The sequence below is a fragment of the Narcine bancroftii genome, chromosome 2 (genome assembly GCF_036971445.1).
Source record: "Narcine bancroftii isolate sNarBan1 chromosome 2, sNarBan1.hap1, whole genome shotgun sequence".
Classification (NCBI taxonomy): domain Eukaryota; kingdom Metazoa; phylum Chordata; class Chondrichthyes; order Torpediniformes; family Narcinidae; genus Narcine; species Narcine bancroftii.
Genome location: NC_091470.1, coordinates 193921594 through 193947626, shown reverse-complemented (window position 1 = coordinate 193947626; position 26033 = coordinate 193921594). Strand labels below are relative to the sequence as shown.

Genomic DNA, 26033 nt, shown 5'->3' with positions numbered 1-26033 from the left:
CATTTACCTCCCCCGCGCGCCCGTGTTTCAGGGTCAGCGATCCCGAACTAGCCACTGTTCCGCCTTTCAAGTCCAAGTGAGGTGCAGCTACACAGAGAGAGCGCGGTTCGGATGGGCAATGTGATTGTACCGGCGAGCAGACAAGAAGCCGTGCACGCATCAACTTGGGACATTGTGCGAGTCGTTCGACTCGCTGCGTCTTGTGTGTGGGCATCTTTTATCCGATTGCAAAGGTGGTTTTATCAATGCGCTGACTGGCTGCATCACGGCCTGGTACGGGGACACCAATACCCTCGAGCGTAAAGCCCTGCAGAAGGTAGTGGACGCAGCCCAGGACATCACAGGAAAAATCCCTCCCCCACCATTGAGTCCATCTACTGGGTATAGCCGCCGTCGGAGAGCAGCAGCGATCATCAGGGACCCACTCCACCCCACCCAGCACCCGCTCTGTTCTCACTGCTACCGTCAGGAAAGGGATCTCGGGCCTCGAGACTCGCCCTTTCCCACCCCAGGTTCAGGAACAGCCACTCGCTCCCCTGCCGGTGGGGAGTCTAAACTCAATCTGGGACTCAGTTAAGGACTTTTAGTGATTTTTTTGTAACCTCTCTATATTCCAGTTTGTTTCCATTTCTTTATTTGTTTACATGTGTAAGTTGAGTACAGATTATATTGCACTACCAGTAGTAATTCTGTCTGGCCCACAGGGAAAAGAATCTCAGGGGTGAATGTGATTCTGACAATAAATCTGACTGTACAGGAAATCACATGACTACAATATTACTACACTTCATTAAACACTACAGCACAGAAACAGGCTCTTCGGCCCTTCTACCCTGTGCCAAACCATTATTCCGCCCAGTCCCACTGACCTGCACCCAGTCCACATCTCTCCCATCCGCGTACCTGTCCAAATTCTTCTTTAATGTTAAAAGTTTATTGTCATGAACATGTGTGAGATTCGCTGTTTTACAGCAGAATTGTGCATTACAGTTCAGGAATCTGATGGCGGAGGGGAAGAAGCTGCCCTTGTGCCGCTGGGTGCTTGACTTCAGGCTCCTGGACCTCTTTCCAAATAGGAGCAGAGTGAAGAGGGCAAGCCCTGGGGGAGTGGGGGGTCCTTGACGATTGAGGCTGCTTTTTTAAGACACCGAATCTTGTCGATGTCCTCGATGGAGTGGAATCTGGTGTCTGTGATGTCGCAGGCTGAGTTAACAACCCTCTGGAGATTTTTCATGTCCTGAGAGTTGGTGCCTCCGCACCAGGCAGTGATGCAACCAGCCAGAATGTTCTCCATGGTACACCTGTAGCAAGACACTTTGGAGATTTACGAATCTTCTCAAGAAGAATAGCCGATAGAGATGCAATGTGATACTGAGGTCACGGTGGGGAATGGGCGGTTGGGGGAGGGTTTGAGTGGGGGTAAGATATTCTACCACCAACACCTGGTGGATGAGAACCTGCTGTTTTTCCCCACCCCCCCCTCCAGCTGCCAGTCCGACGACAGGGTGGATCTGAACCCGCTGTGCCAGCCCGGGGAGGAAGCAGAACGCAGGGCTCAGTGCGAGGTCTTGCTCTCGGCCATCTACCAGCCCTGCCACCCCCTTGTGCAGCCCGCCCCCTTCATCCAGAACTGCATCTACGACCTGTGCATGTACGCCGGGATGGTCTCTGCTCTCTGTGACAATGTCCAGTCCTACGTGGAGGCCTGCAGGAGCCAAGGCGTCGACATCACGTGGAGGGACAGCACCTTCTGTCGTAAGTGGTTCCATGGCGTTCCTTGCCGTCTCCCGCCCTTCAAAACGTACAGGTTAATTGAGTGGGTCGGAAGGACCTGTTACCATGTACGTCTAAATTAAAATTAAAACTTTTCTGTCCGCAAACCTGAACAAATGGCTTTTGGATTGCCCAAATTGTCCCCGTTTCCCTTGGGGGACTTGTTCCAGTCCCAGACCACCCTCTGGAAGAGAAAGATGCCCCTAAGGTTCACTTGAACATATGGCCTCTGGTTCTAGAATCATCTACCTGAGGGACAAAAGACGTGAGCATTCACTTTTTCTGCTCTAAACATCTAATTAAGGATTTCTTTATTGTCATGTAATAAAAACAGTGTAATATTACATGGAAAAGCCTTCTACCGGACGTAAAGCAAGCAGTGAATTGTTGTGGGCAACACCCGGTGCCCCCATCAATAGGGGAAACGGAAGCAAAAGAAGGTCCCTTCAAAGTCACTGAATATCCGTGGATTCGCCTCCAGCGTCCCCACGGCCTCTGCAGTCTGTTTGATTCATCAGTAACCCAGGCTCCAGGTCCGAACCTCCTACATGATCAGGAAGCCTCCAGCACCCTCTCACGTCCTGGATCCGGTACCTGGTGCCAGTCTCCAGCAGCCTGCCATGTGCCCCAGTGAGAGCAAGCTTTCTGCCATCAAGCCCACCTGTAGATCTAGGGGTAGGGGGAGTGGAGTGGGAGATGGGTTCAAGGAGGGTCTGTCTGTCTGATGTCTGCTGCCCCCATCACAGCTCTGGCCTGCGGCAAGAACAGTCACTACATGGAGTGCGCATCCCCATGCCCCGCCACGTGCACCAACATCTATGCCCCCTCGGCCTGTGAGAGCCAGCGGGCCTGTGCAGAGGGATGCGAGTGCGACAGCGACTTCGTGCTGAGCGACAGTCGCTGTGTGCGGCTAGAGGACTGCGGCTGTGTCGACTACACAGGAGACTACCACGAGGTGGGTGGATGCAGCTGGCAGGGGTGGGTTGTTCACGGACTGGCGGGTGAGTGGGAGCATTGGAAAAACTCAGTAGGTCATGCAGCGTCTGTGGGGAGTAAATAGTAACCAACGTTCCAAGCCTGGCCAATGTGTGGGCACAAAGCAGGCAGGAGCCTGAAAAAAAGGTGGGGGGAGGGAGGAAGGGGCAAGGGGAGGAGGAGAGGAGACAAGGGGGAAAGGGGAGATGAGGGGAGCAGGGGAAGGATCACAGGTGAACAGGTAAGGGGTCACAGGTGGATCCATGTGGGAGGGTGGAAGAGAAAGAAACTGAGAAGTGATGGGGAGGGGGCAGCTCTGAATGAGAGGTGGGAGCTGGAGGAAGGGAGGCAGAGGGACAGGGAAAGAGAATGTCTCGGGAGGGGTTGTGTGATGGAGGGGAGAGGGTTATGTGACTGGGGGAACGGAGGGTTGGGGGGTGATGGAGGGGATGTGGCGCGTGATATCCTGATTGCTCTGCTGCTTCAGGTGAACTAGGTCCTTGTGTTGGGGGAGGGTATCAGGTTCGATGGGCTCACAGGGAGACGAGTTTGGACATGAGTCCACACGGAACTTTTATTAACACACAGGAAATAAACGGGGGATTTACTAATTCATGTCATCGAAGATACAGACATTGACCTTGGACATTGGTTGGACTCCCAACAACAGTAAACTTATATTTGACGTGCTCACACGCTATAAACAGGAACTCACACATGTTCCAGGTTCCCTGTCCCAATGGGGCGGCAGCTCTCTACAAGTGCTGATCTACAGCCCAGCATCAGTGTAGTCCACACCTTGCCCTCAACATTTCCAGAGATGTCCACGGTAGCGAACTGGCGTGGACTGATGTCCGGGGCTTGGACCACAAGATAGAGATAGAGAATGTTGGTGTGACATACAGTGCTACTCTGTGGTTCTACACAATAATGACCCAATGTAATTTAAATTAGCCAATGGCAAGGTGTGCACTAACAGGAGGCCAGAGTCCAACCTTGATTGACAGGTGATGTGACTTCTGAATAAATTTGGGACTCGGAGGTCACATGTCCACCCTCAATCCAGACACACAACAGTCCTGACCCATGCACCCAGACCGGACCCTTTTCACAGATCCTCCTGCTGTCATTTCCAAGGGACGGATGAGGCAAGCAGAGGTCAGGGGTGGTTTAACGCCACGTCATGATTCTCTTGCAGTCTGGGGACACGTGGCTGAACCAGCGCTGCGACACCAAATGCACCTGCCGCCAAGGGCAGCTGAACTGCAAGGCTCACAAATGCAGCGAGAACTCTGTGTGCGCCCTGAAGAAAGATGGCAGATACAAGTGCCGTCCTGTCTGTAAGTAATGTAGGGCTGCCCCACCTCACTCCACCCTTCCTCCCCAACTCCCTCTTTGCTCTACCCCCTCCTCCCCCCACCCCCTCACTCCACTTCCTCCATGCTCAACCCCCATCCTTACATCAACCCTTCCTTTTCCATCCCCTCCACGCTCCACCCCCATATTCACACCAACCCCCTCTTCCCTCCCCAGCCCTTGTCTGTCAGCCTGGGAGGGAGAGTGAGAGCATGGACACCCTTTACATTTATTTAGCACCTGGCACAATGTCAAACCATTTCACAGCTCACAATGACTCTATCGACGTTTCTCTCTTGTTTTCCCTCAGGCGTAGGTCATTCAGCCCATTGAGTAATCCTACTATCCTACATCCCCTCTGCCTGTTACCTCTCCTGCCTCCTCTGCCTTTGCCCACCCTCCTTCCAGTGTGAACATCATTCCTCCCGTGTGGAACCCAAACCTTTGTGCAAAAAGAGTCATTTTTAAATTTGCGGCGCATGCCGCCAAATTACACCCAATTAACCTACACCCCCCTCCCCCCCACGTACGTTTTTGAAGGGTGGAAGGAAACCGGAGCCCCTTGGGAAACCCCACGCAGACACGGGGAGAATGTACCGACAGCGTGGGATTCGAACCCCGGTCGCTGGCGCTGGAGTTCCAGCTGGTGGGGCAGGGTCAGTGGGAGGAAAGGAATGGTGGGCGTTCTCCGGATTGAATTCACCCTCCCCATCCTTCACATCTCCCATCCCCATTTCCCCTCTAAGGTTCCGACCCGGAAGGTCCCCCCCCCGTTCTGTCCCTCCCCCGACGCTGCTCAATCTGCTTGAGATTCCACACCTACCACTTTACTCGACCTCCCGCACGGTAACAGACCCGACCAGCCAAGGGGATCTCCCCCAGAGTCGCCGAGTGTCCGTGGATTCGCCTCCAGGGCCTGCCACGACCACATAGATCCAGTCTAACCCAGGCTCCAGATCCGAACCTCTGACATACTCGCATCCCGGTTCCGACACCTACTGGTCTGGCGCGAATTCCTTGACCACAGTCCCGCCGCCTTCATGTCCCCCAGCCGCAGAGCCCTCTCACTGCTCTGCCGCCGTGGTCACCGTCCCATGGGTCGTCAGCTCTGCTTCTTCTCAATCCGGGGTGGTGGGGGTCTTCCCATTTTCTGGTGAGCTGCGCCAGTCCTCTGTAACCACTTATAGCCGCTGCCGATCACAGAGCCCGTGGTCATGGGATGTTTGATAGAACCACCGCCGGCTCCATTTCCACTCCGTGTCAAGCCCATATGGAGCTGGCGGGGGGAGCGCCGTGGCTTCACTCCCCGCGGCTCTGCATCAATTCCAAGTGCTGCCGTTACACGCCACCATCTCCAGGCGGAGGTCAGGGGGGAGTACGCACCAACTCCTCGTAGACAGCGCCAGATCTGAACCTGGGGACGCTACCATGTTAACGGTGTCTGTGTCCCGGCCAGCGTTCAAGGCGTGCCTCATCTCGGGCGATCCACACTACCTGACCTTCGACGGACTAGCCCACCACTTCCAAGGGAGGGGCACCTACACCCTGGCCACCACTTACCTGGACTCCGAGAACCTGGAGCCGTTCAACATCGAGGGCAAAAATGAAAAGTGGCGCAGCAACAAGAAGATCTCATTCCTGGCTGCGGTCTACATCGACATCTACAACCACACGATCGAGTTCCACAAGAAAAAGCGGCTGCTGGTGAGTGCCACAGTGAGCGGTGATACAGGCGGCCGAGACGATCCCTGGTTGTGAGAGCAATTCTCTTCTGTCATCGGGTCATTTTCAGTCTTTTAAAAATGTAGATGTACAGGATCGAATCCTGTGCTCTCTGTGCCTTCTCGTGTCTGTGTGGGTTTTCCCCAGGGGAGTCTGGTTTCCAAACATACTGGGGGTTGTAGGTTAATTGGGCGGCACGGGCTTGTGGCCTGGAAGGGCCTGTTACTGTGCTGTATGTCTAAATTTTTTTAATTAGAAAGACAATAAAATCCCTGGTATCCAGCACCTATAGTAGATGCTGAATGAGTGCATTTTCCGGTTGCTTGGTGAATTAACAGCGAGGTGTCCCCATTTTAAAACTTCTATACTCGTTACCTATTTATTTTTGCTGGAAGCTTGAGGGTGCCGGTTCCTTGAATCTGGATAACCGGGGTTTTACTGTAGTAGAGTCTCGGAGGGTGAGTGTGAGCAGTTCCTTTGGTTGTTCAGCATTCTCACTGCTCGTGGGAAGAAGCTGTTCCTCAGCCTGGTGGTGCTGGCTTTGATCCTCCTGCATCTCTTCCCCGACCTGAGCAGCTGAAAGATGTGTGTAGAGAGGAAGGGGTCCTCAAGGATTTTGCACGCCCATTTCAGTCAATGATCCCAGTAGTTCAAATCATTTGGGGTGGGTGGGAGACTCCAGTGATCCTCACTTCCTGTGGATTGACCACCGATCCATTTCTCCTGTATTCATTTCCTTGGATACATGCTTCCATTTTAATCAGTGCTCAGATCTAGGCCTTCCATTTCACTGTACCACACTGTGATGCAGCCGGCCAGGATGCTCTCAATGAGGCTCCTGAAGAAAATTGACGTGATGGTGACCGGTAGTCTTCCACAGCAGAAACGCCATAGTCCATGATCATCAAATAACCATCTATATTTATCAGAGTCTGTAGCACTTGGCAGTTCAAGGGTTTATCTCGATAAAGACCAGAAACATTCACTGATCATTTCTGTCTGAACTGATCTAGATTCTAACCACCCTCTTGACTGAAGTAGGCAGCAATCTTCCTGCCTCAGTCTTCTCAGGAGTGGTCGCTGTTGCTCCTTCCTGATGAGTGAGGAGATGTGGAGCGTCCACGATGGGTCACCTGACTAATCAAGAACCTATCAATCTCTGCCTTAAATACTCCCAGTGACTTGCTGTCCACAACCACCTGTGATAAGAATTCCTGTAGGAAGTTGACAGGATGGTGGACTGTGGCCTTGCCCACTTCAGCACGCAATTGAATAGCAGGGCAGACTTGATGGGCTGAATAGCCTACGTCTGTGGTCTTGTGTTTGGACCAGGGCAGAATGTTGGTGATATTTACTGCTTATTAATGTTCTCTCTTTCCCCCCTCTCCCTCCCGCTGCCTCTCCCCCTCTCCCTCTCCCCCCTCTCCCTCCCGCTGCCTCTCCCCCTCTCCCTCTCCCCCTCTCCCTCCCGCTGCCTCTCCCCCTCTCCCTCTCCCCCCTCCCCCTCCCGCTGCCTCTCCCCCTCTCCCTCTCCCCCCTCCCCCTCGTGCAGCTGGATGGTGAGGAGCTCATACCTCCATACCAATCGCGAGAGGGTTTCCACATCTATCAGAAATCAAGGACCCTCTACCTGGAGACAGACTTTGGGCTCTCAGTCAACTTTGATGGGACAGAGAACGCAGGTAGGGAACCTGTTGCGTGGACATCATAATCGAGTTTATCTGCCCCCGTCATCTGTTAAGGTTCAATATTATTTGCTTATCATGCAATAAAATAGAAAATGTGAATTTCCTTAGTCGACCTGTAAGGTAGAACAAAATTATCTTGTCAGGAGAGATTGCCCGGCGTCCCTTACAGCCAGAGAAAGAGGAACAAAAGTAATCGGAAATTCTGCAGACACTGGTTGATGCTGGATAAATTCAACAGGTCAGACAGTGTCCTTTATATAGCAAAGATAAAAGTACAACCCCCGAGACACTGGATGTCTGTGGATTCCACCAGCGATTCCCACAGACTCCAGTCCAAACCACCGGCCGCCCGAGCTCCCAGACCTGAGCCTCCGACACGATCAGGAGCCTTTCAGCGCCCTCTCGCACCCCCTTCAGCCTGGTGCAATGCAAGTCCCTCGAACGCAGTTGCCAGCCGCCTGCACGGGTTCCTCGCCTCGAGTCGCCAACATCCCCGCCGCCTGTTTGTGTTCCTCGGCTTCAGAACCCCTCGCTGGTCCCGCCGCCGTAGTCATTGTCACGTGGGGTCGTCTCCTCTGCTTCTCCTTCTCAAACGGGGTTGGGGGGTCTCCCCATTTTCTGGTGCCCCGCGCCGGTCCTCTGCTTCCTGGAGTCTGCATCCCCTCGTGGACGCTGCCAATCACAGTCACCTCCATCTTGGGCCCAGACCTTGGGGTCGCAGAATTTTAAAATAAAACACCGTCAGCTCCTTTAACGGGCCGCTTAAAACCTGTACGAAGCCGACTTCTGTGGACTGGGCAGTTGGACCATGGGGGGGAGCGCAGTGTCTCTACTCCCCCCTGCTATGCCAGCAGCAGTGTTGCCATTTTTCATGGCGTGCGTCCGTTCATAGCCCACAGATCAGAATTAATGTGAGGCCGCCCCATTATACTTTCAGCTTCTGGTTCCTGAAGGTTACTGGGTGCAGGTTTATCTTTCATTCCGCTCACGAGATGTGGATAAAGCTGGTGAGGTCTGAAAGTCACGAAGCTTGGAAACGCCCTTCGCCCCAAATTGTCTGTGCTGCTCACCCTATTCGCCTGCATTTGGCTCCAGTGCCTTTAAACCTTTCCCTGGAACCTCACTCACGTGGCCTGAATCTCTCTCACCCTCTTTCCTTTTGACTCTCTCTCTCTCTCTCTCACACACACACATATTCCCTAAATCGCTCTCTCCGACCTGTTATCTGCCCCACAGTACAGACTTTTGCCTCATCTGTTTACTAACACAATCTTTAACGACCTCATTGCCAACCCAACAATCCCCCCCCAAAAACCACTCCTGTCAATGTGCTTGTGGATCCTCATTCCAACAGTGAAGGCAGGGGACAGCTGAGGGTTAATGTAGAACATTGACAGGCATTGACAGTGGAACAAGAAGGTCAAATTCAAACCCACCAGCTCTTCTATGTCATATGTGGTACAATGTGTAAGGCAAAGCTCGCAAGGTTGGTTGGTTCAGAGCAAGTTCAGTGTGATTGAAAACAGTGGGAATTAAATTTTCTTGAATGTGGCGGTGCGTGATTTCAAACCCACGAGTCTTCCTCCTGGTGGGAGGGGAGATGGTGGTGGTGAAGAGAGTGTGGCCAGGGTGGGGATGAGTCCTTTAATTTGTTGGCTGCTTTTCCAAGGACAGCGATAGGTGCAAATGGCGTCAGTGGAAGGGGGGTGGGGGGTGGGGGGGTTGGGGGTAGGGAGGAGTGATGTGTTTGATGGCCTGAGCCACATTCACAAACCTCTGTGGTTCCTTGCGGTGACCTGCAGTGCATCGCAGGGGTGCAGCAGCAGAGGTTGTGGCCAGATGTGGGAGAGATCCCTGTACGTCCGAAGAAGCGCTGGAGGAATTCAGCCGGTCTTTTCAGCAGCTCGAAGGGACAAAGGCCCCTTTATGCACTGGAAAAGCCCATGTGTAAAGGCCGAGATTCTCCCCCCTTACATCAGGAGACCCACCTCCATGAATGCACCGTGGCCACTCCAAGGCACTGACTCCAATCCCTTTCGGGGGGGGGGGGTGGGGGTCAGCGGCAGAGTGCACCTCACATGAATATAAATACCGCTGCAAGCGGCTGGCTAGGGACTGACGTCATTGAGATGATGCCATCAGCCAACGACCCATCTCCCCTCTCTTCCCCACCCACTCGTCCCTCTCTCTCCATGACCCCCTCAGGGCAGGGACGGCCGGTGGGAATCGTCGGGGGGAGAGGCAGAAGCAAGAAAGAAAGTTTCAGAATTCAAACAATGGGGGAGGAATCCAGACCAACAAAAGGTGTTAATCAGATGTGATACAGGAGGAGGTAGAATTTATCATGTCCGTGTGAAACGGAGTCAAAGATGAGATGATGGGGGGGTTGTGGGGTGGTTAATGAAAGCCAGAGAACCATATAACCATATAACCACAGAACAGGCCAGTTCGGCCCTACTAGTCCATGCCGTAGCAAATCCCCACCCTCCTAGTCCCACTGACCAGCAACCGGTCCATACCCCTCTAGTCCCCTCCTATCCATGTAAGTTGATGTAAATACCATCTGGCTGGAGAGGGCCCAGACAGAAGGTGAGGTATTGTTCCTCAATCTGTGGATGGTCTCATTCTGGCCGCGTGCGAGACCACGAACGGACATGTCATGGAGAAGTTATTGAAGTCAACACTTGGAATATTGTGTGCTGTTCTGGTCGTCCAGTGGCAGGAAAGGTTGAAAGAGCGCAGAGAAGATTTACTAAAGATGTTCCCGGGTCCTCAGGAGTCGAGTTATGGGGAAAGATTAAACAAGTTTGGACGATGCTCCTTGGAATGAAGAAGAATGAGGGGAGACTTGATAGAGGTTTATAAGATTATGAGAGGTACAGGCAGATTGGATGTGAGATTGGGGAAGGTAAATACGAGAGGTAAATATGAGGAGTACAGGCAGAGTGGATGTTAGAAGGATTGGGGGAGGTAAATACGAGAGGTCAGACTTTAGGCTGAAAGGGGAGAGGTTTAAGGGGAACATGAGGGGAAAGTGGTGGGGTGTCAAATGAGCTGCCACCTGAGTTTTAAAAATAAATTGGATTAATAGGAGAGATCTGGAGGATTATGGAGTGAGACCAGGTCAGCTATTGGTCAGCACAGACCAGAAGGGTGGAATAGCCTGTTTCTCTGGGCTGTAACGTTCCGTGGAATGGGACGGGGAATTGAAATGGTGGGACATGGGTGTATTGGTGGATATTACATGACAATAAAGGAACCTGGAATCTCGAAGTAGAGGCCCTGGTGCATTTCCTTGGTCATTGCATTGACGAGGGAAGGTCCCTGGGGATGTTCACCCACCCCGGAGAGCTTCAAGCAGTCACCAGGGAATGAGCCCTTGCTCCTTCACACTCGGTTGGTGGGTACAGAAGAGGTCATTCGCTGCCCTCTCAGTCCCCTTCCCCCCTTGTATTATCCTCCTCCAGATATTATCGTCCCAAGCCTGTACAAGAAGAAACTGCGAGGCTTGTGTGGCAATTACGATGGGAAGTACAGGAACGACTTCACCCTACCAGACGGCACGCAGGTTTCTGGCCTGAACAAGTTCGGAAATAGTTGGGAAGTAGACGTAAGGGACCATGGTTCTGACCGGAGGGACAAGAGGGTTCGATCGACCGACACAGGGAGATCCAGGTAAGAAACTCACGGTGGTGGGAGGTGCCAATCTTGGAGAGGTGAGTTCATGGGACATCCCAAAGCCCATTACAGCCACCGGGGTCCTTGTTGTACAGACAGCCAGTTTTTGCAGAGCAAGATCCCACTAAGACCAAGAGTTCTCGGCCAAAGCCACAACCAGATGCACGAGGTGCTGGAACCTGGAGCTGGAGGGTCAGGAGATGAGAATGATCAGGGCTTTGGGCCAGGGGCTTGATGAAGGGTACCGACCTGAAAGGTCCACTGTTCCTTTCCTCTCAATGCTGCTGAGTTCCGCCCATGTTACCTCTACCAGGGAGAAGGCAGCAAAGGCCCGGGGTTTTGGGGGGGGGGGGGGGGGCGGGGAGACATGTCAGCACCTAGAATTTGCCCACCACCTGAGACACTGACCTGACTTTCCTCATCGTCACAGCGACAAGGTCCCAGATAGCCCCCCCCCCACCCCGAAACAGTCCCCCATGGGGTGTGTGTGTTGGTGCGTGTATGGGTGTGTCTGTGTATTGGTGCATGTATGGGTGTGAGTGTGTATGGGTGCACATGCATGGGTGTGTGTACGTGTTTGAGAGTGTATGAGTGTGTGTTTGAAGGTATCTGTGTATTGGTATGTGTATGGGTGTTTGTGTGTGGGTATCTGTGTATTGATGTTTGTGTGTGTCTGTGTGTGTGAGTGTGTGTCTATGTGGAGTTTGCATGCTTCCCCCCTGAGGCCCTGTGTGTTCAATGGTCCAGTTTCCTCCCACTTCATAGAGCCCCACGGGGTCAGTCAATTAATTACCCCCCCCTTTTGAATTGTTTCCTCCCCATGTGAATGAGGGGGTAGAATGTGGGGGAAGGGGTGTTGTAGGAGACAAAAGATGGGAATCATATCACATCAGTGTAAATGGGTATTTGAGGGTCAGCATGGGTTTGATGGGCTGAACGGCCTTGCCTGCTGTACCTCCCTGCTGCCTCCATGTGTCATGGAGGGAAAAACACAGACGGCTGGGATCGAACAGCTTGCTCCGTCAAAGGGGGCATGATAGGTAAAATGGGCTGAACGTCCAGACACTGGGCCTAATCTGGGGTAGGGCAGTAGCTGATTGGGTGCTGGGCCTAACCCAGGGTCGAGGAGCAGCTGAGCAGCTCTCCCAGCGCTGCCTGGATGAGGTTCCAGTGACGTTTCCGTCTGTTCCTGTCTCCCCTCTTCTTGCTGAGTGTTTCCCTGTGTATGGAGCAGGCGCGGTGCTGAGGCGGACAACACTGAGCTCGAACCTGAAACAGGTTACTTGAAGGGGTGCAAAAAGAGCTTGCTGGACACTATCAACAGCACAAGCCAGTGCGGCGCCATTCTGGATCCCCGAGGGCCTTTCCAGAACTGCCATCCTTTTATCAGACCAGATTTGTATCACCAGTAAGTAAAATCCATTAACACATTCCATGCAGAGCGCGAACGTAGATCAGACAGACCCTTCGGCCCACATGGCGGACCTTCCCTTCAACCAGATTACTTCTCTAGTTTCCGTAAAACCCCCACTCCCCCATCTCTCACTCTCTCCCACCTCTGTTTCCTATCACAGAGCCAAAATTAATTCTCACCTCTTTTCATATCCAATTAGCACCTTTCATCTGTTGGCCTGGACTCCCATCCCCCCTCCTGTTCTCCCCTCTTTATTCAGATGCCTGTCTGCTTTTTGCTTCTACCTTGAGGAAGGGCTCAGCCCCGAAATGTCAGTGATCTATCGTCACCTCCCGTAGACACTGTGAGACCGGCCGTGTTCGCCCAGCATCTCTGTATATTTCCCACAATCACAGTGTCTGCAGACACTCCTATGTAAACTCACTCAGCCCTCTAACCCTCCCCTCCCTCACACCCATAACCCTCTATTTCTCTTACATTCGAGTACCAGTCTGAATCCTTTGAAAGTCCACAGATTCCTCCACTAACCCTGGCAGTGCTTTCCAGGCCCCCACCACTCTCTGTGTATAAGTAACGTACCCCTGATGTCTCCCCTAAACTTTCCTCCCATCACCTTATACAGACGTCCTCTGGTGTTCGCTACTCCTGCCCTGGGGGAAAGGTGCTGGCCATCCACCCGATCTAATCCTCTCATAGTCTATTAAAGAGAAAAGTCCCAGCTCTGCTAACCTTGCCTCATGAGGACTTATTCTCCAATCCAGGCAACATCCTGGTGAGTCTCCTCTGCCTCCTTTCCACAGCTTCCCCATCCTTCCTGTAATGAGGTGACATTGGGCACCCTTTGCTTCCTATAGTGACCTGCTGAGTGTTTCCCATGCGTCTGTACACTGCCCTACAACCCCAGCGTCTGCAGACTTCCCTGCTTAACAGTGTGAATATTTAACTTTTTTAAAATTCACTTATTTTCATCTTGTGCCCTGCTGTGGTAATTTAATTTATGCTGTCATTGTGTTGGTGTGTCTCAGGGAGGGAGAAATTTGGTGCATTGGTACACTGTATATCAGAAGCAGGACTAATTGTCAGGGAATGAACATGACATCACATCCAACCCTGTGAGCCAAGCAGAATTACCACCAATTGGCAGTGCAAACAATCTGGCCAACACTATGTGACATCAACTGAAGCCCTCTGAACCTCCCTCCTCTCACCTTCACCCTCCCCCGCCGCAGAACATGAGTCATCTAACCTGCCTCCCGCCATCGAGAACATCTATGGGAAACTCCGCCGTCGGAGAGCATCAGCGATCACCACACCCAGCACACACTCTGTTCTCGCTGCTGCCGTCAGGAAAGAGGTGTCAGGGCCACAAGACTCACCAACAGGTTTTTTATTTTTTTATTTTTCACACTGTGAACCATATCAATCAAAGTTCATTCTAACATTTCCCTCTTAAACATACACAGTGGCATTTTCTCCCCTTTTTTCCCCCCTATCTTCCCACCCCCCTCCAAACCCATTAAATGTTCAACATATACAATACAATAAACCCATTAAACAATGTCATCACACAATGAAAATAAACAAGAAAATTGTGTCATCTGCTTTTACACACTGGGTCAGTTCATTTCGGCTTCTTCTCATTCTATCATTTTAGGGGGTGGAGGTCCGCGGTAGGCCCTCTCTGTTGTGTTCCATGTACGGTTCCCAATTTTGTTCAAATAATGTGACTATTTTTTTAATTTTGTTATTTTTTTCCAATGGAATACATTTATTCATTTCTATGTACCATTGCTGTATTCTCAGGCTCTCTTCTGATTTCCAAATTGACATTATACATTTTTTTGCTACAGCTAAGGCTATCATAATAAATCTTTTTTGCGTTTCATCCAATTTGAGGCCTAATTCTTTACTTCTTGTATTACTTAGAAGAAAGATCTCTGAATTTTTTTGTATGTTGCTTTTTGTGATTTTATTTAATACCTGATTTAGATCTTCCCAAAACTTTTCCACTTTCTCACATGGCCAAATTGCATGTACTGTTGTTCCCATTTCCTTCTTACAGCGAAAACATCTGTCTGATAATGTTGGATCCCATTTATTTAACTTTTGGGGCGTGATATATAGCCTGTGTAATCAATTATATTGTATCATGTGTAACCTCGTTTATTATATTCTTCATCATTCCAGAGCATAACTTTTCCCATATTTCATTTTTTATCTTTATGTTTCAATCTTTTTCCTACTTTTGTTTGGGTTTATAGCTTATTTCATCATTTTCCTTCTCTTGCAGCTTGATGTACATGTTTGTTATAAATCTTTTTATTATCGTTGTTACTCACCACCAGGTTCAGGAACAGCTACTCCCCCTCCCCCATCAGACTCCTCAACCACAAACTGATCTAAGGACTCTTACTTGTGCACTTTATTGATTTTGTTTCCTTTCTGTATTTCACAGTCAATTTATGTTTCTTTATTTGTTTATGTGCATGGAGTGAAGAGTTGTCCTTGCACTGCCAGTTAGTGGTAATTCTGCCCCACCCACAGGGAGACGAATCTCAAGGTTGGATGTGATGTCTTGTATGTGCTCTGACAATAAATCTGAATCAGAAACTGATGCAGTTCTGCTATTTCTACATTTTAACTACAGAGGGACCTGCTAAGTTCAATTTGTGGCATGTGCTGCTGCTTTGGAACCAGCGTTCACCCCAGGCAGCCCCCCCTCACCCGCGCACACATGGTATCTTCTGCTCTCTTCCCCGCCCCCCCACCACAGGAACTGTCTCTTCGACATGTGCCAGTCACCTGACAGCACCGAGGTGCTGTGTGCCAGCTACGAGATGTACGTACAAGCCTGCCAGGCGAATGGGACCAAGCTATTGGACTGGAGGGTTGACACTGCCTGTGGTGAGTTTTGCAGCACCGGGAACGGCCCCTTGTCCAATGCGTCGGGTTGTCGATCTGAGCCTGCGTTTGGCTTATGTCGCTCCAAACCTTTCCTTTCCAAGACGAGATGTCACAATTGTACCCCTTGTTATAGCTTCCTCTGGCACCTCATACCCAATCTGCCTTTAAAGGTCATGTTTAACCTATGCCCTCGAGTTTTGGACTCTCCGATCCTGAGGTAGGACTGCCCCCTGGTTTGTGCTCCATTCCCTCAGGTGCTGTGAGTAGGGTGTGGTCTGTGAGATGTCTGATTTACTAGGAGATGCCAGCAGGTCAGAATCTACCAATGACAGCAAACGTGCTGGAGAAATTCAGCAGGTCTCGCAGCATCTAGAGCAAGTCACGCAGCGTCATTCACACACATTCACACCACACACACACACATCCCCTTGCCGGAGGGTGGGATCGAACTGGGGGCTTGGGAGCTGTATAGAGCGACTCTACCCCCTGCGCCTGTTCCAACAACTGGTTCCTGTCTTGCAGCAATGACGTGTCCCTCCAACAGCGTGTATAAGCCCTGCACTGCTGCCTGCCCTCCCACCTGCAGCAACCTGGCTGCATCGTCAGAATGTGACCTGCTCTGCATGGAAGGATGTGAGTGCAACAGGGGCTTTGTGTACAGCGGTTTTGACTGTGTGCCTTACAGCAAGTGCGGCTGCACCTACCTGAACAAGTATTATGAGGTGAGTGACCACATCTACGCATATAATAATCAACACCGTGTATAAGTCCACCCTCTACGTTTCAGCCCCAGCTGCCCACCCATCCAAGCTCCTGACGCCGACCTCGGACTCTAGCCCTGGTTGCCCACCCATCTGAGCTTCTGACACCCTGACCTTGGTCTCTAGCCCTGGCTTGCCTGCCCATCCGAGCTTCTAATACCTTGAACCTGGACCTTCACCTCACCTGCCCATCCATCCAAGCTACCGATACCCTAACCACAGACCGCCCCAGCTACCCATCCACCTGAGCTCCTGACACCTTGAACAATGCAGGTACTTACTGCAGTCAAAAGTAATATGCATGTAATAGTCGACTCCTAAATTTTACCGGAAAAGCTGGTCCCCAAAATTCAATTATTACATGCATATACTGTGTACGATATTCAGTAGGGAGCCTTTGGCACAACTAATCTGTACCTACCGCTGTCAGACTAGTTAGTCCTACCTGCCTGCATTTGGCCCATATCCCACTAGATATTTGCTATCAATGTTCCTGTCTATGTATCTTTTAAACATTATAATCACTCTTATTTAAGTCAAGTTTATTGCCATCCGATTGTACAAATACAACCTGACAAAACAGTGTTCTCCGGTCCTCAGTGCAAAACACTCAGACACACACCCAGACATAACACACAAACAGATACACACGCAGGACAAGTATTCATCCATTCAAGTAATAAAATATTATTTTATGCATATGAGAGTCTCGAAGGGTCAATTTGAGCAATTCCTTTGACATTCAGCGTTTTCACTGCCTGTGGGAAGAAGCTGTTCCTCAGCCTGGTGGTGCTGGCTCTGATCCTCCTGGATCTCTTCCCCGACAGGAGCAGCTGAAAGATTCGGGGGTTGAAGGGGTCCTCAATGCGCACCCTCTTCAGACGATGATTCCGGTAGATCACGTCGATGGCAGGGAGTGGGAGACTCCAGTGATCCTCTCTGCCACTTTTATGGTCCTGTGGATTGACCTCCGATCCATTTCTCTGCAGCAACCGTACCCCATACTGTGATGCAGCCGGCCAGGACGCTCTTGATAGAGCTCCTGTAGAAGGTTGACATGACGGTGGCCGGTAACCTTGCCCATCTCAGTCTTCCCAGGAAGTGCAGTCGCTGATGGGCCTAACTGACAAATGAGGAGATGTTGAGTGTCTGCTATAGGTCTCGAGCTCAGTGAACAAGGATCTTGGTGCTTCCCCTCCATCTGGCTGCCCATTCCACACACCCAGCACTCTCAGTGTGGAATAACTACCCCGCAAGTCCCTTTTTAAATCTTTCCCCCTCTCACCTTAAGATTCAAGATGACAGCCGACAAAGTTCAAAGTTCAGGTTTATTGTCAGATACATACATGACATCACATACAATCCCGAGATTCTTCTCCCTGCGGGCCAGGCAGAAAGCTGAACTCAAGAAAAGATCAGTGTACAGAAGAGAGAGATGTAAATAAAGGAAGAACTGTGCAATTATAGAAAATAAACATTCAGTATTCAATAAAGTGCTCAAGTAAGAGTCCTTAAACGAGTCCCTGATTGAGTTTGTTGTTGAGGAGTCTGGTGGTGGAGGGGGAGCAGCTGTTCCTGAACCTGGTGGTGTGAGTCTTGTGGCACTAATACCTCATTCCTGATGGCAGCAGCGAGAACAGAGCGTGTGCTGGGTGGAGTGAATCCTTAATGACAGCAGCATTCCCTGTAGATGGTGGCAAGGGTTTTGCCCACGATGTCCTGGGCTGAGTCCACCACCTTGTGTTCTCTATAATGAAGATGCAGATTTTCTGCTTGGTTCCATGGTTAGTTCCCCAGATTCTCTCCTTCTGACTACATAAAATTATTTTTTATGCTATCAGTCCATGGTCCCCTTATGGGCTGTTCTCCCCCCACCCCCACCGAGAGGAGAGGGGGTGGGCATGTGACCCCTCCCCCCCCCCCCCCCCCCCCCGTTGAAAATGACTGCTCTGCTCTATCCAGACCACTTCCTTTCAGTTCAACGCAAAGTTCTGTCATGTTGTTTGTGTTCCAATTGCTCTGCAGGTTGGAGAAAGGTTTCTCACTGATGACTGCACAGAGGATTGCCACTGTTCTGCCACAGATACTCTTCAGTGTTTGGCTATGAGCTGCCCTGAGAACACAACATGCAGCGTAAACAACTTCAAAAAGACATGTGTCAAAATTGTTTACGGTAACAATCCTCCTTCTGAACATTAAAATGCCCTGCCTGACCTTCCAACTCTCTCTACAGCCATGGAGACTGCAGAGAGCTATGAACGGTGCAAAGACCTCGTAGTTCAGAGGTGGATACAGGAGGGAGTGGGGAAGAAGAGAAAGTTGTTAAGGAGAGCATCACAGTTAGCTTAGTGGTTACAGTGCCAGTGAATCCCATGCTGTCTGGCAGGAGTTTGTACGTTTTCATCGTATCTGTGTGGGTTTTCCCCAGAGGGACTCCGGTTTCCTCCCACTGTTTGAAATGAACCAGGTGTAGGTTAATTGGGTGGCATGGACCCTTGGGCCAGAAGGACCTGTTACCCTGTTGTACATTTTACAGAGGTCTGAGATAGATGCTGTCTGTTTGGAGGAAAAGGGGTGGGGAGCTGCAGGAAGGGGGTCAGATGGATAAAGCAGTCAAGAAAACAGGGATGGGGGTTAACAGAAATTGGAGAGGTTAATATTAGTGCCGTCCGGTTAGATATGCCAAATACAAGATGTTCCTCCATTCAGCAGAGATGATCCATTTCCTTGCAGAGGCTTTCACAACAACCTTCCATAATTTTCTGGTAACCTCTTTCCATGTCAGAGATTGTCCAATGGTGCTGACTTGGTGTTGAGGCGTTTATCCATTGTAGAATTGGGGGGGGGGGGGGGGGGGGGAATCGTGGGGGCAGCTGTCTCTCTGCTGCCTTGAGGCACTTGCTCTGGGCAGGGCAAGACTCCAAAAAGTCTGGCGGACAGAGATCAGGCCGAGTGTGGTCCCAGGTTCCGTGTCTAGATCTTCATGGTGTATCCCTCACCTGCCTTGATCACTGAATCGGTGGAGGAGATCCTCATTGGCATCTGCCTTTGCTGAAAGGTGGTTGCGAGATTAGGGAACCTTCAGCCCCGGGACGCCCAGCCCCATGACACCCTCACCCACCCCCGGACCCTCAGCTCCAGGGGACCAGTCCCCCACCCAACCCCAGGACACCCTCAACCCCCCCCTTGGACCCTCATTTCCCACCCCTGGACCTCCCCTTGGGACCCTCAGCCCCAGGACACCCCCACCCAACCCTGGGACCCTCAGCCCTGAGACCCTCACCCTCAGGAAACTTTCTCCCCCCCTCCCCCAAGGCTCAGAGCCATTGAGAGAGTTTGTTTTGCTACCTGACCAGGTCGACATCTCGTACGTGGTAAAACGAGTTGAGACAAACGTTTGGAATTACAGAGAGAGGTCAGCTGGGAGCAAGGGGGTCAGCTGGGAGCGAGTGACAGTGACAATGACAATGTCCTTTAACCTGGGGGCAGAGCTGTGGAAGCTCTGTGACCAGGGTGAGAGGTGTGTCTCTGTGTGTGTGTGTGTGGGTGGCAGATGTGGATGTTTGTGTGTGTGTGAGTGTGGTGTGTCGGTGTGTATGAGGTGATGTGTGTTGGGGTTTGCTTATGTGATTGGTGTGTGTGTATATGAGTGTGTGGGTGTGTTTGGGTGTATAATGTGTGGGGGATGGATGTGTGTGGAGAGATGGAAAGGAATGTGTGTGCGGTGTGTAACACGGGAAACGTTCCCATTCACATCTGACAACCGAGTTACTTAATCATCGATAACTGGATGTGTTTCTCAACAGAGCCTAATTGTCAGGATGCACCTTGTCAGAATGGCGGTGAATGTAAAGAGACTGAAAATGGGATTAAATGTGTGTGTCCCCCCTTATACAGGGGGACGTACTGCGAAGGTAAGTTTCCTGCCATCTTACAAAATGATGAGGGGCGTAGACAGAGTAAATGTAGGTCGGCTTTTCCCACTGAGGGTCGGTGAGATACAAACCAGAGGTCATGGATTAAGGGTGAAAGGGGAAATGTTTAGAGGGAACACAGAGAGTGTGGAACGAACTGAACTGGTGAATACGGGCTCAATTTTAACATTTAACAATTTGGACAGGTCCATGGATGGGAGGGTTATGGACTGGGTCCAGGTCAGTGGGACTAGACAGAAAAATAGTTCAGCACAGACTAGAAGGGATGAAAGGCCTGTTTCTATCAATGTCGTCTTAAATTCCACAATTATAAAAGATCTGGAAATTGGAAATAAAAGCAGAAAATGGTGGAAGACGTCAGTGGGTGAGCCAGTTGCTTCAAGGTCACTCTGTTTTCCCCCACCACCCCCCCCCCCCCCACCCCACCACCAAGATGCTCCCTGACCTGCTAAGCATCCCCGGCATTTTTTGCGGAACTGGGCGATGCTAAATCCTGAAGTGTTCTGACAGGAAAGAGACAAAGACCTTGCATTTACATAGCACCTTTCACATCCAGTGGGGCAGCCGATAAAGGATGCAGGAGGAGCCGCAAAGCTGCTGATGGTGGAATCATGTGACCATAAGATATAGCAGCAGGAGTCAGCCATTCGGCTTGTCGAGCCTACTCCACCATTTGACAAGAATACGGCTGTTCTGATGATGGGCTCATCTCCACCCACCCGCCTTTTCCCATATCCCTCAATTCCCCGACGATGTAAAAATCTACTCAACCTCGTCTTAAATATATTTACTGAGGTCGCCTCCACTGCTTCAATGGGCAGCGACTTCCACAGATTCCACCCCCCCCTCCCTGGGAAAAGCAGTTCCTCCTTATCTCCATCCTAAATATACTCCCCTGGATCTTGAGGCGATGTCCCCTAGTTCCGGTCTCCCCCACCCATGGGAACAACTTACCTACCTCATCTTTCATAATTTTATATCTTTCTGGAAGATCCCCTCTCATTTTTATTCGTCCCATTATCTTGATAGGTGATTCAGACACCTATCAAGCTCTGTCTTAATTACACACAACGACCTGGCCCCCACAGCTGCCCGTGGTAGCAAATCCCAGAGGTTCACCAACCTCGGGCTGAAGAAATTCCTCCGCATCTCCGTTTTAAATCCTGAAGTTGTGCCTTCGTAGAGCCCACAGCGAGCTGCGGGGGGTGGGGGGGGGGCCAGAACTCAGTTGGTCAGGGGCCAGAACTCAGTTGGTCAGGCAGCGCCCGTGGGGAAAGAGGAGCACTCAACGTTTCAGCTCAGGATCCCATATGTTTCGTCTTGATAAAGGCTCCTGTCTCAAAACGTTGACCAACCGTTTCTAACCACGGACGGCGTTTGAGCCTTCAAGTCCCTCCCGCAGGGTGAAGGATGCGAGAGGGTTGAGAAGCAGAAGGTGCAGATTTCTGCTCACCCTGCAGAAAGAATCTGTTTTTAAAAGCAGAGACTTGTTACGATCTTTTAAGTTCTACCTGTGTAGAGGAGAATGTGCTTGCATCGAGTGTTGTAAATGTCCTTCATGGTAGGAAGGGAGCCCCCAATGATCCTTCCCGCTGACTCCGCTGTCCTCTGCAGGGTTTTGCAGTCTGAGGTGGTACAGCTTCCAAACCAGGCAGTGATGCAGTTGCACAGGATGCCCTCGATTCATCCTCTGCAGAATGGAATGAGGGTGGGAGATGGACTTCCCTCAGCCTTCACAGGAAGTAGAGGCGCGGCTGGGTTTTCTTGGCTATGGAGCTCCTTCCACACCCCCACCACTCTCTGTGTGAAGAAGTTCCCCCTAAACATTTCCCCTCTCACCCTTAACCCATGCCCTCTGATTTCTATCTCATCCGACTTCAGTGGGATGATCAAATCACCCCTCATTCTTCTACACTCCAGGGAATAAAGTCCTAATCTGTTTCACCTTTCCCCATAACTCAGTTCTAGTGGAAGTGGAAGGAAATTCAACGACCTTCAAACAGAATTAATGTGCTTGAATTGTTGTGCTGGACTCTAGGGAAAATAGCAATAGCAGTGGGATGAATTGGATCGATCTTTTAAAGGGTTAGCAAAGGCATATGGGCTGAATGGTCAAAATCAATGCAACAAATCCAATATTCCATCTTGTTATTAAATTGAGTGCAGTGCGGTTAGAAAATTGGCATCAATTTGGTCATAAAAGCAGAGCCATTCTACTAATGGGATGACTTGGAACATCGTAGAAATTAACAGCAGTCCCTTCAGCCCACAATGTTGTGCCCACCCATATATTCCTACCAAAATAAAAGTAAACCCTTCCTACCCTGTAACCCTCTATTTTTCTTTCATCCACGTACCTGTCCTAATGCCCCTAATGTTCCAGCCTCCACCACCACCCCAGTTACTCGTGGCTGGAAACAGTCAAGTTTATTGTCATCTGATTGACAGACGTCCTCCAGTCCTCATGCAAAACATGCAGACACACAGCCAGACATAGCACACATACAGAGAAACAACACATCTGCAAGACAGTATTCATATATACAATAAAAAATTATGTTTTGTGAATATGGGAATCTTGGAGGGTCAATGTGAGCAGTTCCTTTGGTCGTTCAGCCTGTGGGAAGAAGGTGTTCTGACTCCGATCCTCCTGTATCTCTTCCCCGACAGGAGGTGCTGTGTGTGGGGTGGAAGGTGTCCTCAACGATTTTACTCGCCCTCTTCAGACGAAGATCCCAGTAGATCACGTCGATGTGGGGAGGGGGGAGTAAGAGAGAGAGAGGGGGAGGAGGGAAGAGAACAAGAACTGCTAATTCCAGGTGATGGGAATGCCTGGCACTGTGGCAGGCTGACAGATTTTCCTTCACCTCTTCCCAGATAACACCATCGTCATCGTTATTGCAGTCACGGTGATCGTCTTCGTTCTCCTCATCATTGGAGCAGTGATCATTTACTGCTGTTGCTCCAGGTAAATTTTAACAGGATTTCACTGCTGCAAACATACACTAATGTAAGGCTAATTGGGCAGCGGATGCACCATCTCAACTCTGTCCATTCTCATTATAATGAGTTCAGAGCAAGATCAAAGATTGTAGCTTAAAGACAGCAAAGTTTAATCCAAGAAAACACAAAATCTGCAGATATTGGTCAACTAAATACCTCTTCTACTGTCTCCCCACAGCCCTGTATCGGTCGCCACACTGATTCCACTGCCCCGCTCTCTCCCCACAGCCCTGTATCGGTCACCACACTGATCCCTCTGCCCCACTCTTTCCTCACAGCCCTGTATCAGTCACCCACACTGATCCCACTGCCCTGCTCTCTCCCCACAGCCTTGTATCTGTCCCCACACTGATCCCACTCTCTCCCCACAGCCCTGTATTGGTCCTCACTGATCCCTCTGCTCCACTCTCTCCCCACAGGCCTGTATCAGTCCCCCACACTGATCCCACTGCCCACTCTCTCCTCACAGCCCTGTATCGGTCGCCACACTGATCCCACTTCTCCACTCTCTCCCCACAGCCCTGTATTGGTCCCCACTGATCTCACTGCCCAGGTCTCTCCCCACAGCCCTCTATCAATCCCCACACTGATCCCACATTTAAGAGTAATGCCCTTATTATGTCGAAGGTGGACTGTACAGACAGCTAAGACTGTTTCCAATAATTTTAATTGCCTTTTTGTTTTGTGAATAGGAATAGAAGAATGAAGGAAAGTGAGAGCCTGAGTGATATTTACTCCATCATCGACAATGGAGACCCCATCCATCACTGGCAACTCAACCAAGGTGTGAGTGGTGGTGGACTGGTTAACCCAGATACCGGTACAAGCTGCCATGATGACAGAGATTGAACTCTATTTATTTTAATTATTACAAGATCAATGATCACAGATGCCAAATTACCCAATCAAATCTGCATGCCCATCTTCAACAGGACAATGTTACTGCAGGCTGCCTCCTCATACTCTTGTGTAGTCAGTGTGAACAAAATCCTGGTCCATTTTTGTTCTGTTTCTTCCTGTGAAGAATAAAGCTTTCAGCCAAAGAGCGGAGAGGGATTGAACTCTCAGCCTAGCAGAGCAAGGCAAACAAAGATCCTCTCCACCTTGAAAAAGTTGCCAGGAAGAGTTCTTGAAGGGACAAGTCAAGTTAACTGTCATCTGATTGTACAAGTACAACCTGACAAAACAGCGTTTTCCAGTCTTCAGTGCAAAACACACAACCTGATAACAACCAATACATATGCAAGACAAGTATTCATTTATACAAGTAAATAAATGTTGATTTGTGAATACGAGAGTCTCGGACAGTCAATGTGAGCAGTTCCTTTGGTTGTTCAACATTCACACTGCCCGTGGGAAGAAGTTGTTCCTCAGCCTGGTGGTGCTGGTTATGATCCTCCTGCACTTCTTCCCCGATGGGAGCAGCTGAAAGACGCTGTGTGCGAGGTGGAAGGGATCCTCAATTATTTTATGTGCCTTTTCAGGCAACTATCCCGGTAGATCACATTGATGGGGATGAGGAAAACCCCAGTGATCCTCTCTGCCGCTCTTATGGTCCTGTGGATTGACCTCCGATCCATTTCTCTGCAGCCACAGTACCCCACTGTGATGCAGCCGGCCAGGACGCTCTCGATAGAGCTCCTGTAGAAGGTTGGCATGATAGTGGCCACTAGCCTCACCTGCTTCAGTCTTCTCAGGAAGTGCAGTTCTTGTGCCTTCTTGACAAGTGAGTGTCCATGATGGGTCATTGGCAAAGTGAACTCTGAGGAACTTGGTGCTCTGCACTCTCTCTCCATCACAGAGTGTTTTTTTTTATTTTTTATTTTTTATTTTTTACACCATAAACCACATTAACCATGATACATACTTTTTCCTTTTCAAATATATACAGTGCCATTTTCTCCCCCTCCCCCTCCCACCTCCCATCCCACCCTTCCTACTCCCCCCCCCCCCCCCCCGGCCATTTAAAGTACAAAATCTAGGATACATTAAACCAGTCAAACAATGTTGTCATTCAATAAAAATAAACAAGAAATTCCACTGAGTCAATTCTTTTCATTTCCTTCTCCTTTCATTAATTTAGGTAGTGAATATCCCCGGTAGGTTTTCTCTATTGTGTTTCATGTAAGGCTCCCATATTTGTTCAAATATTTCAATATTATTTCTTAAACTATATGTTATTTTTTTCTAATGGAATACATTTATTCATTTCTATATACCATTGTTGTATTTTCAAATTATCTTCCTATTTCCAGGTTGACATAATACATTTTTTTGCTACGGCTAGAGCTATCTTAACAAATCTTTTTTGTGCATCATCCAAATCAATTCCAAATTCTTTGTTTTTTATGTTACTTAGGAGGAAGATCTCTGGATTCTTTGGTATATTGTTTTCTGTAATTTTATTTAATATTTGGTTTAGATCTTCCCAAAATTTTTCTACTTTCTCACATGTCCAGATTGCATGAATTGTTGTTCCCATTTCTTTTTTACATCGAAAACATCTATCAGATACTGTTGGGTCCCATTTATTTAACTTTTGAGGTGTAATATATAGCCTGTGTATGCAGTTATATTGTATCATACGTAACCTCGTATTTATTGTATTTCTCATCGTTCCAGAACATAACTTCTCCCATGTTTCCTTTTTTATCTTTATATTTAAATCTTGTTCCCATTTTTGTTTAGTTTTACCATTTGTTTCCTCATTCTCCTTTTCTTGCAGTTTAATATACATATTTGTTATAAATCTTTTGATTATCATTGTATCTGTAATCACATATTCAAAGTTACTTCCCTCTGGTAAACTCAGACTGCTTCCTAA

At 49.8% G+C, this 26033-nt stretch overlaps 1 protein-coding gene across 1 annotated transcript in view; it reads left to right on the top strand.

The window, feature by feature from the left end:
- The window catches only part of LOC138753046 (zonadhesin-like), a 113985-nt gene extending 88894 nt beyond the window's left edge, over window positions 1-25091 (top strand). The window contains 14 exon segments of the mRNA XM_069915639.1: window positions 1487-1755; window positions 2520-2728; window positions 3947-4088; window positions 5132-5277; window positions 5335-5808; window positions 7379-7508; window positions 10982-11189; window positions 12427-12600; window positions 15380-15510; window positions 16033-16232; window positions 18297-18444; window positions 20078-20185; window positions 23084-23174; window positions 23902-25091. Coding sequence (XP_069771740.1) covers window positions 1487-1755; window positions 2520-2728; window positions 3947-4088; window positions 5132-5277; window positions 5335-5808; window positions 7379-7508; window positions 10982-11189; window positions 12427-12600; window positions 15380-15510; window positions 16033-16232; window positions 18297-18444; window positions 20078-20185; window positions 23084-23174; window positions 23902-24058 — 2587 coding nt within the window. The 3' untranslated portion in view covers window positions 24059-25091.
- Window positions 25092-26033: the final 942 nt, after the last annotated feature.